Genomic DNA, 17072 nt, shown 5'->3' on the forward strand with positions numbered 1-17072 from the left:
ATTTGGTAGTTGTTTGATGAAATAACACACATTAATAATCAAGTTGAAAGAAGAAGCTAATCTAGTTAAGTAAAAATACATCACAAGTAGTTATAAAAAGAAGAGAAATCACCTAATTTATTTTCCTCTAGATTTCTCAACATGGTATAAAAAATCAGGTGACAAGACTGAAAGAGGAAACTTGAAGATAATCATTGAAGAAGGATACATAAGGACCGAGCACAAGGAAATAATTAAGGAAGACTAAGAAGCACTAAGGAAAGGTATTCATCTCAAGAGAATAAGACCTCAAGGACCCTACCTCTACTCAAAGGAAGAATAACTACACATTTGAAGCTTCTTGAAGTTTCCATATTTTACATTTCTACATCCAAAGGAAGCAAGGAGAAGCATTGCCATCATCATCAAATAAATCAAGTTGATATCCTTCTCATTGAAGAAAGGATCATTTTTCAAAGCATACTTGAAGGAAGACGTCTTCATTAAGAAGGCATCAAGTTGAAGATATCATCTTCAAGGAGCATATTCGCTTGACAAGTAAGTATCTTTACATCTATGTCTAAATCTACTATCAACATGACTTCATTCTTCACGGAGAGCAACAAATTGGTTGGATCATCAAACATCCTTCCATGGAAGAAGAGGATAGATCTGATCCTCATAGAAAATGAAGTCATTGAATATGTCAAGGGTAATGTCTCCAAACCATGTTAAGAACAATCTCAAGCAATAACAAAGTATATGAAAGGGGAAATAAGGGCTCAAAGAATCCTTATCGAATCAATCAAGGATTCCCTCATCCCTTATGTAGAAAAGTTGGAGAAATCAAAAGAAATCTATGATAAGTCGGTAGAATTGTTTCCTGTAAGCACTGCAAGAGAAGTTATATCTTTGAGAACCGATCTATACAAGATGAAGATATCAAAGGAAGAAGGGATAGCCTCATACTTTATGAGGGTATCACAAATAAGAGACCAACTTCAACAGTTAGGGGAAATAATGTTTGATAAAGAAATGACCATTGTTGTGCTCAATGAACTACCTGATGAATGGGGCAACTTTGTGTCAAGTATTTATGGGAAGAAGGAAGCCACTCCATTAAGTGAAATTTGGTCATTATGTAAGATTGAAGAAACTAGGTTGAAGGAAAAGAGCGACGTTGGATCAAACAAACAAGTCCAAGAATATGCTTCCATGTTCAAGAGAAAAGGAAAGTTTGGAACGTTTGGTCCTCAAAAAAGGAAGAAGATAGACATGTCAAAGATCCAATGCTATGAATGTAATGAATATGGGCACTTTAAATGAAATTGTCATAAATTTAAGAAGGACAACAAGAAGAGAAAAGAAAGAAATGAGGCCCATGCCACCAAAGAAGTAGAAGAACCCGAAAAGAAGAAATCAAAGAAGGGGGAAGAGAAAGATCTCTATTATGACTGAGATAATCTCCTTCACTTAGTTGTTTTCAGTTCTGTAGAAGATAACAGTCATGATAGGAATCATCTCTAACATTAAGATGCATTAAGAATTGAAATAGAGATGACATTGTCATATAAGCTTGAAAGGATAGCTGAAGTAGAAGTCTACATGGCTGTAACAGTCATCATGATAGAAAGAAAGTAGTTCATGGCATCTCCATTAAAAGCATATAAGGACAACCATAGTAGCAGTATATATGGTTGGAAGAAAGTCATATAGCATGATAGAAGATAAAGAAAGGTCATCATACATCATCATTAATAGAAAGGAGCATTTCTATAATGACGATCATCAATATCCTCTACTAGAATATTTATGAGAAGGTTCACCTCTACTTGGAAGAAGAAAATGTCTCGCTAATAGTCTATTTTACACCTTGTGTGGGATTCACTAGTAAGGTATGATGACAAATTTATGAAACATGTTGAGTTGTTTGAAGTACTTTCATCTTCAAGCAAGGGAAGGAAGCTTCTAGAAGGAAGTCTAGATGACCAAAATAAGGAAAAGGTATGTATATATTTGATAGATAAAGTCATGTAATCATATAGTTGTTGATAGCATGGTCAAATTTTCAATATCATGAGTATGATCGAAGGGGAAGGATCTCTTCCATTAGAATAATGCATAAAGGCATATAGACAAAGAGCCTTGAACTCTTTTACATATTGGTAAGATGAAATCAACCTAATATTACCTCATATGGATTAAGAGGTGGTTGGAAACTATGGTTCCTATGATGAAGGAAATATGTATAGAAGTTCCTAGGAAAGCAATATGAAGAAAGGAAGAAGAGTTTGTGAAAGTTGCAACTATAGTTATGTAAGATCAGATAAGGAATCAACATCTGATATTGACTAAAAGGGTTAGCTATGACATCTCCATGGAGAAAGTATGAAGACACTGATAAAGTCTGTAAAATAAGGAGACCATTGACATCGAATGTCTTGGAGATGGAGTCATGTATATGCAGGATGTTGATGTTGCATGAAGTTGGTGTCATGACAAAAGGTCATCATAAAAAAGCAATTTTGATTTGATGTTCATTTTTATTTTTGAAATCATCTAGTTGGGTTGAAACAATGCTACCGAAAAAGAGTTGTAGATGTCACCTAAAACTACTACTCATGAGATTGGATGGAAGATCCTGAAAGAAACATGACTTGGAAGAAGTAGTTGTATGAAGAAAATCCAGATGTGGACTAGAAGTCACTTTCCGATGAAGAAAATGATGACATGACTATTGGTTCAACCTTATGGTTCGTTGAAGGAAAGTGATGGATGGTTGATACCCTACGAAGAAGATATATAAGATGAAGGCTCCATAATGGAGAAAATCAAGTTCATGACATGAAAACGAGGAGCCCTACAAGCAACTAATAGTACCATGATCTCCACTAAAGTGCAGATGACTGTTGTTGATGACAAGTCCCTAGTTAAGAGGGAGCTTGGGAAAGTCCCTAGGTAAGAGGGATATTAGGTATATTCCTTTTATAGGAATGAGTATATCTTCCCTAGTTGAGAGGGAGATATAGACACATAATTCTTGTATTCATGTTATGAAGAAAGAATGGAGGATTGGGTACAAATTTAAGATTGATTATGATACTCTTTGAGGATGTGATAGGGCACCCAATAGGTAAGAGTAGTCGAAGAGGAAATTCCTTGAGGATGTGTTAATTCCAAGACAATAATTGTCCTAAAAGGACATACCCTTTGAACACGCGGGTGGGATATGTGCCTTGAGAGACAATGATTATGGTGTCTATCAGCCATTGGTCTCGCAATCATTGTGCTCTAATCCTTTGGAGAGATACAATGGTTAGTCAAGGTCTTGCTCTGTGACAATGCTGGTTGGTACGATGAGATGCAATAAGATAAGTTGGAATAATAGCTTATGAGTTAGCTTACCAATCTGAATCTTCTTACGAGAATTATTTAGTTTGAGAATGTCCAAGTACCATATATGGATTATGAATACCTCCCTAGTTAAGAGGGAGTGTTGAAATATGTAACTAGGTTCGATATTCATAATCACATGTGCAATCATGATTTTATGTAAAGAGAAAAATTAATTTATTATTGTCATTCTTGAGGCATGTGTTTCATGCTCAACGAATTTTTATTTTTAGGTCAAGCACCCATTGAGTGCTTCTAGATCTAGTCATTAAATCGACAAAGTCAATTGAGTCATTGTCATGTATGGAAGACCCTTTTGGGCATGTTGTATATTGTAAATAAAATTTAATTGAGTAAAACTTAGAGTCAAAGACCATCCAAGACCTTGTAATAGTACTAAAACAAGTTGAAATTCATAGGATGACAAGTCGGCCTACAAAGAGGAATAAGTCGACCAATTATGACACTCCAAGAAGACTATAAATAGAAGCACTCAACCTCATTCAAAGGATATCCATCCATTACACAAGAAGTTTGATCAACAATATAAGAATGCCAAAAGAAGAGTGAGAAAGAGGAGGAGAAACAAGTAGAAGAAAAATGAAATTTTGATATGTTTTGGGTTAAATCTCTTCACATGTGTGAGATCTAGAGCATCACCTTGTTGTATTAAGGACGAGTTACAAAAGAAGCCAATTTTTTGTGACAAGAAGTCAAGTTTGTAAGGTCGAGTAATCAAAGAAGAGAAGGTTACCCTAGCAAAGAAGAAAAGATGTTAAAGTCACCATAATTCTCTCACACATTCCACCTGCGGTTTCTGTAGCAAGGGCAGAAGTTGCAAGCGAAAACATTGCAGTCAAAAGTTGCAGGTCCAAAATCTTGGTCAAGGGGGAAGTTGTTGTTGTCAAAACGGAAGTTTGAATTGGGTTGAATTCATGAAAAATAATTTCTTCAAGGAGGAGTTTGACTTGGTCTTGGAGGGGTCTTTTTCAAGAGTCATAGGCCTTGGAATTCGTCATTTGAAGTTCTATAAGAAGATAAGAGTTCTTGTGGGTTTTACTCTCAAGAGGAGAGGTTTTGACCCTGGATAATAGCCTATATCTTATGTCCTCTTGTGTTATTGTTCTTCATTTTTTGGTAGTTGTTTGATGAAATAAAACACATTAATAATCAAGTTGAAATAAGAAGTTAATCTAGTTAAGTAAAAATACATTAGAAGCATCTATCAAAAGAAGAGAAATCACCTAATATATACACCTCTAGATTTATCAACAAAGACTTCCCTAATCATTATGACTTGTGGAATATCTGTAGTTTCTTATACAGGAAGGGGAAGAGGTCATCCATTTGTCTCCTCTCGGACCCCAAACCATATGGCATCAACCTCTCAATTGCGAGCTCATGCGCAAGCAAGGAAATCTATGGCTCATTATGAGCATTACATCCTTGATCTTTTTCACCAAGAAATTGAAATAACAAACTTGCTATTGTGCATCGGAAACAACATTGTGCTCCTGACCACCATGTTCAAGTTGAGACCAGGGACTTGATTCCTCATCTAGGTACCACCATGTGCTTCATATTTTTAGGCCACATACAAGAAATCAACGTTTATTGGCATATAAAAATTGTTTTGGGGTACATTTTCATAGATAACTACAACGATCAACAAGATAATGCTTACAAGTTGGTTGAATTGGAGGATAAATAGGATAGAATTGATCACAAAATAAACATCTTCCTTAGTAGGTGCAACAACAACCCCTTCCATGGGAATGAGGTTGTTCCCTAACAAACCCCCAAACCAAAAAACTCAGGACAATATATTTTATTCAAATCTCAATTTTGTGTCTTTAATTCTCGTAATATTGTATGTTTAGTCAAACTTTGGTATGTTAGAAGCAAGTTTAGTCAGTCTATGCATTATCATTTTTGTTTAACAAATGCTATAGTCAAGAGAGGTATTTATAACCTCAAGACTTTGAAGCTAAACCTCTGGTCAAGTTTCCCACTAGGCAGACTAGACACAGACAACCACTGATCATGTAAATTTTTGCAATAGTAATACAAAGTGACTTAATTAAGGAAAAAAAAAATATTTTAATGTTGATAATAATAAAATATTTCAATGCCAAAAGAGAAGAAGTAAATGAAAGTAAAAAAAATTCAATTACTTTACTTTGTAGTAAGAGTAATAATAGGTATATGTATAATTCATTTAATTTTATATTTAAAATTAATGTGTCATTTGAAAAATATTAGTAATAATAATATAATTAAATATGGATCTAAATAAATTATTTCAATATGTAGGGTTAAGTAATATTGGCGTGTATTTAAAAATATAATAATAATAATAATAAGAAACATTTTAATCCCCACGATGGGTGGTGATTCCAACTTGATGTCATTAACATGATGGAACAATTGGGAATCACAAGCCATCTGACCTGCCATACCTCTTCCTCTGAGCAAGCATACAAGTCATTAAATTCTTGAGTGATATGGGTATTTATAGACCTAGGGTGGTTGTACTATTCACCTTGCGGAATAATGATTGTTGTGAATTATGATATGGAAGCCCTCCTCGCGTGGTTGGAAATGCCCAATGTCACTTGGAGGTGATTTTATCCCCTAGATATGTCTCTGTTTGTAGGTAGAAGTACTGTTAATACCTCTCTGAGCCTAGATATGAAACTACCAAGCATCCATTCCAGTCATTTTCATTGCTTATATGCGCTCTATGGTCGACCCTTCTATGGGTATATATTGGTTCTCTCTGGCATGGAGAATAGGTGTTGTGTTGAACTTGTCATTGGGTCCTCGGTACTCACCAAAATTCACTTAGATTCTCTAGGAATCAGGCTGGCCACCTCACCTTATAGTGATAATCTGTCTCTCTCATCTTGTCTCCTGCATTCTCTCATTCCACAGACTACTTTAATGGGTCCTCTTCACATCTGTGTCTTTTTGGCCATGTCCCAAGTTTCACTATCAACAACCATGATACTGAGGCATTTCATAGTCTTGAGTTGGCAACATTCATATGGTCCTCAGTCTCGTTCCATAATCCGTTAGTTATTTGGCTCAAGTTTCAAAAAAATTGGTGTAATGTAGGCAAGGGAAGCTAGCTCATGGTTCGCCCTTTACCATGTTGAAAATATAAACAAGAAATGTTAAAAATAGAATCAAGAAAGAAAATCCTAATTTAATTTATCATTAAATTGGTAATTAAATTGTAATTCCACATCTCATGACAACTTTTAAAGTTAACTAAGTTAATTTGAATTAGTTAGCTCAGTTAATTTGAGTTGAGGGTCCAACTAGAGTCATGCAGATCGTCTCCTACAATTAGGAGCACTATTTGGGTTTATTTTGTGTTGTAATTATTTAATTCAATCTAATTGAGTTAAATTTAGTTAAACTAGTTCCAAATTATGGAAGAATTAGTTGGAGATCTAGCAGTGAGGTGTAACTTGCAGTAGTAAGGTGTAACCTATAGTTGTGGGGTGTAACTTACTGTAGTGGGGTGTAACTTACTATGGTGGGGTGCGACCTACAACAGCGGGGTGTAACTTAATGTAGGGGGCTGTAACTTACTATAGTGGGGTGTAACCTACATTAGTGGGGTGTAACTTGTAGTGATTAGTAAACTAAAGATTCAGTCATAATTAACTCATGCATGTCAGATTAGAGAAAGACCCAGTTGAGATTGGAGTTTAGGGACATTGTACTATCATTTGTAAAACCATCTAAACTAAACCGATGGTGCATGCAGTCAGAGGAAGGCCTATGAGGATTGTGCAATTAATAATTGTGGAATTTCCCAATTAAATATGGGATAATGCCCAAGGGAACAACACAAGGAAATAAGAGCTTGGCGGGTAATAGAATTGGCTTGAGATTGTCTGGGAAGAAAAGAGATAGATAGAGATAGTGAAGAGGTTGCTCGGGCTTGAGCAAAGCATTGTAATCTTCTCATATTTTCTGATCAATGCAATATACAGATAACAAATTTTTTTAGCTACTTTCCCCAGAAAATCGTTGTGTTATGTGTGATTGAATTGTTTCTCTTATATGCTTAATTATTTCATCAATTGTTTATTGTTTTCGTCGATGAGTAGAGTAGATTCAAATCTATTGTTTTAGTATATTACAATATGCAGTTTGAATCTACAAGGAATTTCTACATACCATATCTTAATGAACATTCATAGTTCCACTTGGATGGGTGGCGGTTCGTGATAGTTCATAGGAAACTTCTTGTGGCTCCTTGCTCCAATGTTCATGGCTCACTACTCGTGGTACCCTGGTTCATGGCTTGTGTCTCTACTTTAAGTGTTTGCAGCCCACGACTTACCTATTCATTGCTGGGTTCATAAGTTCTTATTTTAAAGAACAATGGTTGTGTGCCTGCTTCCTCTTGACTTCCTTTTTAAGCTTTTGGCATGTTTTTATACTGCCAAAAGCCATGGTTAAGTGGGGTCAATGTAATCTCAAAATTTTAAACTTATGCTACTGGGATGGCTTCCCTTCGGGAAGACTAGTAGCACAAGGTAACCTCTTCTATAATGCCTTTTTGAAGTAATGAATGATTGAACTTTAAACAAAAAAATTATAAAAATTTTAATGTGGACAATATGGTCCATAGATGAGATATTTCAGTGTACATATTATGTAAAACCTTTTAATGACGATTATGTATATATTATATATGGTTAAAAAAATGTATATATTATATATAGCAATTGAAAAAAATATCGTATTGTTAGAACATTTAAAGTAGTCTCACCATTCCACGTTTTGGACCCTTTTCAATTATATTTTTTGGTCAATTTTGTTTTTAATCCAACAAACATTTGTTGGGATTACAAGTTTAAGCTATGTAGTCTACACAATCCAAGTGCCCAAGGAAATTTGCAAATCGTTGAATCTGTTTATGCATTTAAAAATGCAATTTAAATAATGAAAATTACACATGGTGTGTGTGTGTGTATGTGGAACCAATATGAATCCGATGTGCAAACCTTTTTCTAAGTTTAGCGTCCTAAAATAGGTTTGCACCTTAAGCGATTTGATCTCTCTCTACGCTTACTAGATTTGTGGTTAAGATGGACCTATACTGGTTGTAGTGTCAATAACTATGTTTATAGATAGAGTATAGACAATTCACATGCTTGGAAAGGTTCTACACTTCAAAAGTAAAATGATTAAAGCTACTTGTAGGAAAGTAAACACACTTGTAATAAATTAAACACATTTGCAGTAAAGTAAACACACTTGTAGGAAAGTAAACACACTTGCAAAAAGGGATGGGAAACTCATGCAACTTTTAATCATTAACGAAGGTAGAAATACACATGTTGGAAATAAAAGAAACACACTTGCATAATTGAAATAGAGCAGTTCTACCTAGTGTGCTTAGGAAGCATATCATTGTAACCCCTGAAATAAGTAGAAGAAATCACATGGGTAGGAAATAAATCACACATACATAAATGAATGAAAGGACTAATCCTTGCCAAGATGGCCATGTTTTTACTGAGATCAAAAAATGTTTTCATTGCGTTGAACACATTTATTCAACAACATCGATTAATGGAAACCAATATGAAATGCAAGCTTGTCAAATGAATAATCATTTGTGTAAATAAATTGATGTAGGAATAATTAATTGTATAAATAAACAAAATCACACAACTAGAAATAAATTACATAGGCAGATAAAATAAATTCTATGTGAATAAATAACTGAGTTAAATTACACAACTTGAAAAGAGAACTACTTAAATTACACAACACTTTGTTTTATGGAGGCACGACCCACTCCAATAGAATAGAGTGTTGATATTATCAACACTTGTTACACAACATAAATTAATTTAATTAACTCGGCTAATTAAGAAAAATTAATATCTCATAAATATGTAAAAAAGATAAATTAGATTAATTAATCAAATCTGATTATAGAAATTATAAACTACAATTAAAATAAAGCTTAATAATTAAATTAGTTCATTATGATTCACACAATGTTCAATCCTCCATGTGGAATAAAATAAGATTTCTTTTATACATAACTTTTGTTTAAAAATAAAGTAACAACCAATAAAGGAGATCCACGAGTTTATCATGTGGTTTTTTAACAATTAGTAGACAATGAACGACTCACACATAATCCCAAAATACTTATTGAAAACTCAATTAATCATGTTTAATATTGAGCCAAATTGAAATAATGGAACAACAATTGTATAACAATGTCAACTCGATTTTTCAATCAACTCAAGGTTCTGATGACTCATGGTTTTAGTGTCAACTTTTGGTTTCGAGGATCTCATCACAAGGGTTGCAATAATGAGTTGTAGCACTAGAATTATAGCAATGAGTTTTCATGCTCATGGTTTCAGTATTGACTCACAGCTCCAAGAGTTGCTATAGAGAGTTGTAGCGAGTTTTGGTGCCAAAGTTGTAGCAACGAGTTGCGACATCAAAGTTCGACATCAATTTTGCAGTGCAACTAACTGCAGTACCAGGTTTGCATTTGCAAGTTGCAACATCATAGTTGAAAGAAGGAGTTGCAGCACCAGAGTTGCAAAAATGAGTTGTGGCAACTAAGTAACAACAAATTTGAATAAGGGACATCCTATGATGATATTACAACATGCACAACAACCTTTCTCATACTTTTTCCTTTAATGTTAACTCAAAATATAAATACAAATATGATATTTTCTAGTGTTTAACCATAAATTCATGTAAAATATTATGGAAATGAAATGGGAAACACTTTATGTTTAAATCCCACATATAAGAAATAGAATGGATTAATACGGGTCATAAGAAAATGAAAAGGAATTAAGAATAGAGAAAAGAGGACGTAAATATATGTCAATTCCAAGGCCCATCACGTAACACTAAAAGACTTCACCAGAAGTTATGATCTAACCAAGCATAGATATATATGACATGTAAACCCATCAAGGGAAATATCCCAAGTAATTTAATTGTGGAAGACAAGAAGAGATAAAAAATCAAAGTTGAGGGGACGAGCACTAGTAGAGGCGTGAGGTTGAGGAAGAGAAGAGTGTAAGAGGAGGAGAAGAGAAGACCATAAGAGGAGGAGAGCATACCACAAGTGAGAAGAGAAAACCAAAGATGAGAGGATGGCTCTCATGTGAAAGAGAAGAGAACCTCATGCATGATCAGGTTCACTTGATTTTGGTGAGCTAGGTTGGGGGGGCGAGTCCTAGTTAAGTAGAGGACTGAATGATTTGTTGAGGATTGTCTTTGTTATGAATGAATATGTTTGAGGGAGGTGCCAAGGGGCTCATGACTGAGTGAAGGGATTCTTTCATACACTATTAGCCCAGAAGGGCCATATACTGAGTGGAATGTTGAAATCCATGTCTTTGAGCACCTGGGAGAGGCATCGAAGAAATATTGGTTAAGCGAAATACTCTCTTTTTTCTATGCAAGTTCCATTATGATTGCATTGGGAATGAGATAAGGTCCTGCCTCTACAACTAAAAGACTCTAAACTGACCTCTAATTGGGATGAAGGAGAGTGGCCTTCATCGTTACACCACTAGTAGCATGAGAGATGTTGCCCCTTGGGGTGGTTGTTGTGTAGAGCAACTAAGAAATCACCCATAACAAGTAGGCAATGACTTTGGGCATTGTGTGATCTTAAAGGAAACCGATGAGTTAACTTGTTGAAGGATATTGGCTTCAAAACTCCACCTTGTATTGTTGTGTGAGAACTTCCCTCTTGGCTTCTTACTTTAGCTCGAGAGTGGCTAACTACAAGAAAAATTGCAATGCAACTGAGAAAATGGTGGGGTGGAATGTGGCTCACCCTTCATCAGTTGTAGACCACATGGGATCTTGATTAAACAATTTCCCTTGTGGAATTCATCTCTGTAATGTAAATTATGTTAATAAGAGAGAAATTATCAATGCTAAATTGTATCATGTTTATGTATTTATAGTATTAATGAGTAATATGGTATGTATGATGTTTATTTGTGATGTGAAATAAAATATATAGCTAAAATAGATGTATAATACTCATATGCCCCATAATCATTCTGTAATGTCTTTTTATGTTATGACTTTCATGTCATGGATAGGGAGGAAATGACATATTAAGTTTGGTATTGAAGGACTTCTAGTCCTACTCATGTCCAGTATCCATGGTTTGTAATTAGGTAGACTAGAGGCTTTGGCTAGCTAAAGTTTTGAAAAAACCATTATATTACTAGTTTGGGCCACAAATTAGTTTCAAGGTACTTGGTTTGGGAGAGAGGAAAGTCGAGGTTTTAATTTTGGTGCTTCAATTGAAAAGAAATTTGGGGTTTGGAGACCTTATCCCCAACCCATAGTCATATGGCTTATATGGGGGCTATGGGTCATGACCCAGAGTCAATCAAAACAGGGATTACTGACTTATTTACCCCTAGATGAATGTGTTAAACGATGTATGTCAAAAAATTTGAGGTGTCATGACCTAGGTGATGAACGGTCACTTGATGACCCTATTCTCATCTACCAAAGTCGTCGGTTAATGCCTCAAGATTGAGGTATTAGGCAGTGGCTTTGAAGGATGATGTCATCATGATGTCATAAGCGATGATGTGGAAATACCATGTGGAAAAAATGTGTGACCCATATATAGTATTTTTGGACATGCCAACAATATGAAAATGAGTGAGATGTGGCACACATAAGCATGTGCCATGTGTCAAGTGGTCATGCATCAAACACATCATCCAATGCCACATGGCGGGTTGTGATTAGTTGGAAGAGTGATGATATAACAAGCTAAATATGCCACCATCATATTGGCCTTTTGGTGTTTTGCAAGGGTTTCCCATTATAACATTTTTATTGGGGTCCTAGAATTCCACGTCGAACTAGGGTATGATATCGACTTATCGACGATTGGAGGACCAATACTATACTGGCATATAAATGTTTAATCATACCAAGCCATATCATATATTAACATATCGGTGGTCCAAGCCATGGTTTATTGGCCTATTGGTTACACTGGCTATACTGACGAGCAACCATATTTGCGATATCCATTATCTAAACCTCAAGAGTTTTGAACTATGAAAATTATAAAATTCATTGATATGGCAAGGCCTGATATGCCACATAGGCTTAGAGACGTGGACCAATGCAAACTGACAAATTTCAATGAAACCACATGGGCATACAAATATTGATATGGCCTTTAGGAGGAAAAAATTTAAAGGGGCATAACTTTTTGCTCATAGCTCGAGACAAGACCAAATTTATATTGTTGGAAATATTTCGATGAGCAAAAGATAATGATGGTATCAAAATTGAGATTTGAGGTGACGAAAAAAATATTTTTTTAGATAAACCCATCTTCATAATGTACCTTGAAGGTCAGATCTAATTACACCCTACAACCGTAATATGGAATTAGGGGGTTGGGTGTTCTACATGATTTATGCTATCATTGCTAACCTCAACAATTGGAATAATGCACATATTTTTACCTAGTTGTTGGATGAGGTCCCCAATTCGAAAGCATAGGGAAATTATATTTTTCCTTTGATATTAGTGAGTGTCCACCCCTATATTCCCTTTGGATTCTCCTTGAAGAACATAAAATGAGAGTGTTAATATGATATCCATTGTTGGAAGTTAATAACATTCGAATAGATTTTGTTTGATCTAGATGATGGATTAAAATTCACTCTATTGAACATAATAGGAGATATTTGAAATTGTTGGAAGCATCTTTTCTCATCCTCATCCTAGTAGTGACTTTCAAGAATATGTTTACCTTTAAAATTTATATGGTCAACTAGGATCCAATGCTAATGAGAGTGATCCAATCAAAATAGGTTTCTTTGGATATATTGTGGGGAGTTGCAGCGGATCATGATCTATTAAGCCAAAAATCACAAAACCCCAACCATAGCCTGAAGCATAAAAACTATGCTAAAGCACAAAACACTGATAGTTTGTAGACTTGAATGTAAAAATACACACAATATTTAATAATAATAATAATTTATTATTATATAAATTGTATAAGATGATATAAGATGATTTGAATGTTACAATGAGGCCCTGCTTTTATATCTCAGCAGGTGACCCTTCGTGAATGGGCATGTCTTTTTAGACATGACTTTTCACTTAAATTAATGCCTATTTAACCTAAATAATATTTAATTATTTAATATTTATATTTATTTTATTTATCTAATTGTTATGAATTATATTCATAACATAGCCTCTCCCTTCGGAAGCTTTGTCCTCAAAGATTTAATGCTGGGGTTTTCTTCACTTAGTGTCTGTTGTCTCGATGTGTACAATCTGGTCATTGATTCGTCATGTAACTTATCAATACTATTTCCTTGGGTTTTTTTTTTTTAGCTCTATATTTTTTTATTTTATTTTTATAACTCTATAATATTTTTTTTGGTTAACTTCAAATTTATTTTATTTTATTTTATTTTTATTTTTATTTTTATTTTTATTATTATTTTTTTAATATAATAATTATCTATATATATATATATATATATATATATTTTTATTTTTTTTTATTTTTTTTAGTTATAAATTATATATATATATATATATATATTATATAATTATAAGTTATATATATAATATAATAATAATTATTATTACATATATTTTTAACTTAGCTTAGCTTATTTTATAAATCCTAATGACATATGACTGGAAAAAAAATGACCAGACGTCACCCTTCGTGCAGGTTACGTCCGTTGACCCTTTTTTTGACCCGTATCTCCACAGATACTGTATTGTACAGGTTAGTGAGGCTACGGTTAATACCAACACGGTTTTGCTGTTCCAGAACGTGATTTCCCACACAGCATGATTTTGCTGTTCCAGAACGCAGTTGCCCCAAATTTTCCTCCCTGCGAAGTTGGTGCTTGGCTTCTGCTTCCACAGATCACATAACATTGAGATATTCATAAAAACATCCTTTGGTTGTAATCGCCTTTTATCAATTTTTCAATCCTTTCATTTATCGCTTTCTTCACTAGATTTATTATCGTTCTAACTCATTCAATGCATTCACTCACCAGTTGTTCTTGAAGTAAAACTTTTCGGTGCTTCATGATGCGAACTATGTAGCAATCAATTACAAAGCGTTGATTCTTCTCATGAACACGCTGAGAGACTTTTATCTCTTCAACAACCTCTGGGAATGGAACCCGAATCCTCCTTTCTTTGGATCTAAATTTGTGGTTGAATTCAAAATTGTCAGCTACACTAAATGTTCTATTGTTGGGCTGTTTGAGAAGAATTTTATATTTTCCACATGCAAGTGAGTTTAAGACTGCAACTAGATCTGCATTTGGCAAATTCAATTGATGTTTGATGTCTGAATAACTCAACTTTGCAGAGTCATTAAACAACAGCAACACCGCTGCTTGATTAGTTGTAACTATCATTTCTGTTGGCGTGTTCGCTTCAAACCAACCTACAATTTCACACATGCCCAAAGGATATATCCAAGTAAGTTTCCACTTTTCAGTTTGTGTAGAATAAAACTCTTGGAATACCTCTACACATTTGAGCAGCTCTAAAGGAAGATTGATTTCAGATAATCTGTCGCTCGGCAAAATTCTACGAGAAAACACTTTAACACTGAAATCAATTTCGAAATGTATATTTGGGTTATTATCAAGGTATGCCTTAAACTTATTTTGGTCCTCCCTTGCTCGGCTTAAATCTTTTAGAATGGCCTCTAAATTTGATGTATATTCTTGACCACAGTGCTGTTTTAGCTTCGACACTGTACTCCGTTTGATATCTTCATTTGCACTCGTGTCAAACAGAAGTCTAAGAGTTAGTTTCTTACTATAAATTTCAGCCACAAGAAATTTATTGCTCGCACACGCCAAAATTTTCACCACCTTTTCGAGATTACCCTCTATATCATCATGGCTTAAATTTTTAGCCCCACCCTTCTGAAGAAGATTATGGCAATATGCAACCAGCAATTCTGCGCCGCTTCTGCTTCCTGCAACTCCAATGTTGCAGGTTGACCAAAGTGCATTATGTAAAACCTCATCGAAACGCTCATTGTTCTGAAATACATTCTTCACAAATTTGGAGTATTTGTCTTGCAATTCAATAATTTTCTGAACAAATGCCAACTGTACTTCTTCCTGGCCACTTATATTTTCTCTTTCCTGTGAATCTTGCAGGCTTAAGGCTTTATCTTGATGTTTAACTAATGTTGTCCCTTCTCTATATAAATGTTCACCAAAGCTATTTTCTATGAGCTCCAAAGCTTGAGGTATTTCACAGAACAGCCTGTACATCCTGGAAAGATCATCTATCTTCTCTTCCTTCAACAAGGCATGGCAACCTGAACACTCTTTTTGCAGAACATTGATCCCATACTCAGTGGAAAGGAGTACATCTTTTACATTACTTATTAACCTTTTCCAATGATATTCAACATAATTATCTGGGAATGGGTACAAATATAACGGGGCAACGACTTCCATTTCATGTTTCAAACATTGCTCCACCTTAAGCATATAATCTGGACAAGAATACTCCATAGACCACGAAGCAACCTTTCGTGAATAGTAATCTGCAGCAGCTTTCAACAACTTTCCTTCATTATCATTTTTTTCCCAAAAGTATGTTGGGGTCTCCATTTCATTATTTTCAATCTCCACAATACAATGAGCAGCGTTCCCCAATATAGCACAGTCAATTTGTTCTCCGTCCCTCTCTTTATCAACAAGAATAATAACAGTCTTCATCGCATTGTCTCGTAATTCTTCAAAGACGAGTTTTCGGAAACACTTCACTGTAGCTCCGGAGATATTATATTTATAACTTGCTCTCATCCCATAGTTATAGTTCGGATAAAAAATAACGATTCGAAAAATAAAAAATGCTAAACAACCGTCTAAACATCACCTTATAAATTTCCCAACGTCTCACAAGTTCTCTTAACATCAACAAATCATCATGCTGTGTCCTTAAAGCCGGTAAAACAATACCTGTGAGATACTCTTCAATGAATTTCTTGTATAAGTCAAACAACTCATATGCATAGTTATGAGGGGAACTTTGCCTGCACATGTCACATATGGTTGTGTAAAGATTCATGTGCTCCTCTGCAGTTAACTCACCATACCCCTCAACTCCTTCCAGGAAGTTTTTCAGCTTTACGATGCCCTCGTACACAATAGACCATCCTTCCTTTAGCGTTATAATATTCCCCTTGCTGTTGTTCTTGATTTTCACCTCGGTATTGTTTTTACTATCATTGTTTTCCATTTTTCGCAGTGCTACAACTTTGCCTTCGTTATTGTTCTTCTTGGAAGGTTTATACTCCACTTGTATTTTCAAATCATCGATTGAAAGTGTGGGTTGTGTGGCATCGCAACCACTGCATTTCCTCACTTCATCTGTTGCAAATTCCAAATTAACTTCAGCAATCTCCACAGTGGGGAGTTCTGAATCGAAACATTTTTTGTAGGAATTTACAGGGTAAGTTCCTCAGACAGAACACCAAAGGACACCGCTCACAAACAGAGATCAATACACCAGTGCTTTTTACGTGGTTAAAACCCTCAAAGAGGGAAACAGTCCACGGCCTGAGCCAACGCGGCCACTTCAGACAATTTATTAATAAAAGAATGAAAATTTAC

At 34.8% G+C, this 17072-nt stretch overlaps 1 protein-coding gene across 1 annotated transcript in view; it reads right to left on the reverse strand.

The window, feature by feature from the left end:
* The window catches only part of LOC149204918 (cullin-1-like), a 41930-nt gene extending 25232 nt beyond the window's left edge, over window positions 1–16698 (reverse strand). The window contains exons 1-3 of the mRNA XM_089397245.1: window positions 16419–16698; window positions 14475–16222; window positions 14221–14328 (exon numbers count right to left, since the gene is read on the reverse strand). Of these exons, the coding sequence (XP_089253371.1) occupies window positions 14221–14328; window positions 14475–16222; window positions 16419–16698 (2136 nt within the window). The remainder of the gene's footprint in view (window positions 1–14220; window positions 14329–14474; window positions 16223–16418) is intronic.
* Between the last annotated feature and the right edge of the window lie 374 nt (window positions 16699–17072).

The sequence above is a fragment of the Pinus tabuliformis genome, chromosome 1_2 (assembly GCF_031772625.1).
Source record: "Pinus tabuliformis cultivar Carrire ecotype Pingquan chromosome 1_2, CPIR1, whole genome shotgun sequence".
NCBI classification, from domain to species: Eukaryota; Viridiplantae; Streptophyta; class Pinopsida; order Pinales; family Pinaceae; genus Pinus; species Pinus tabuliformis.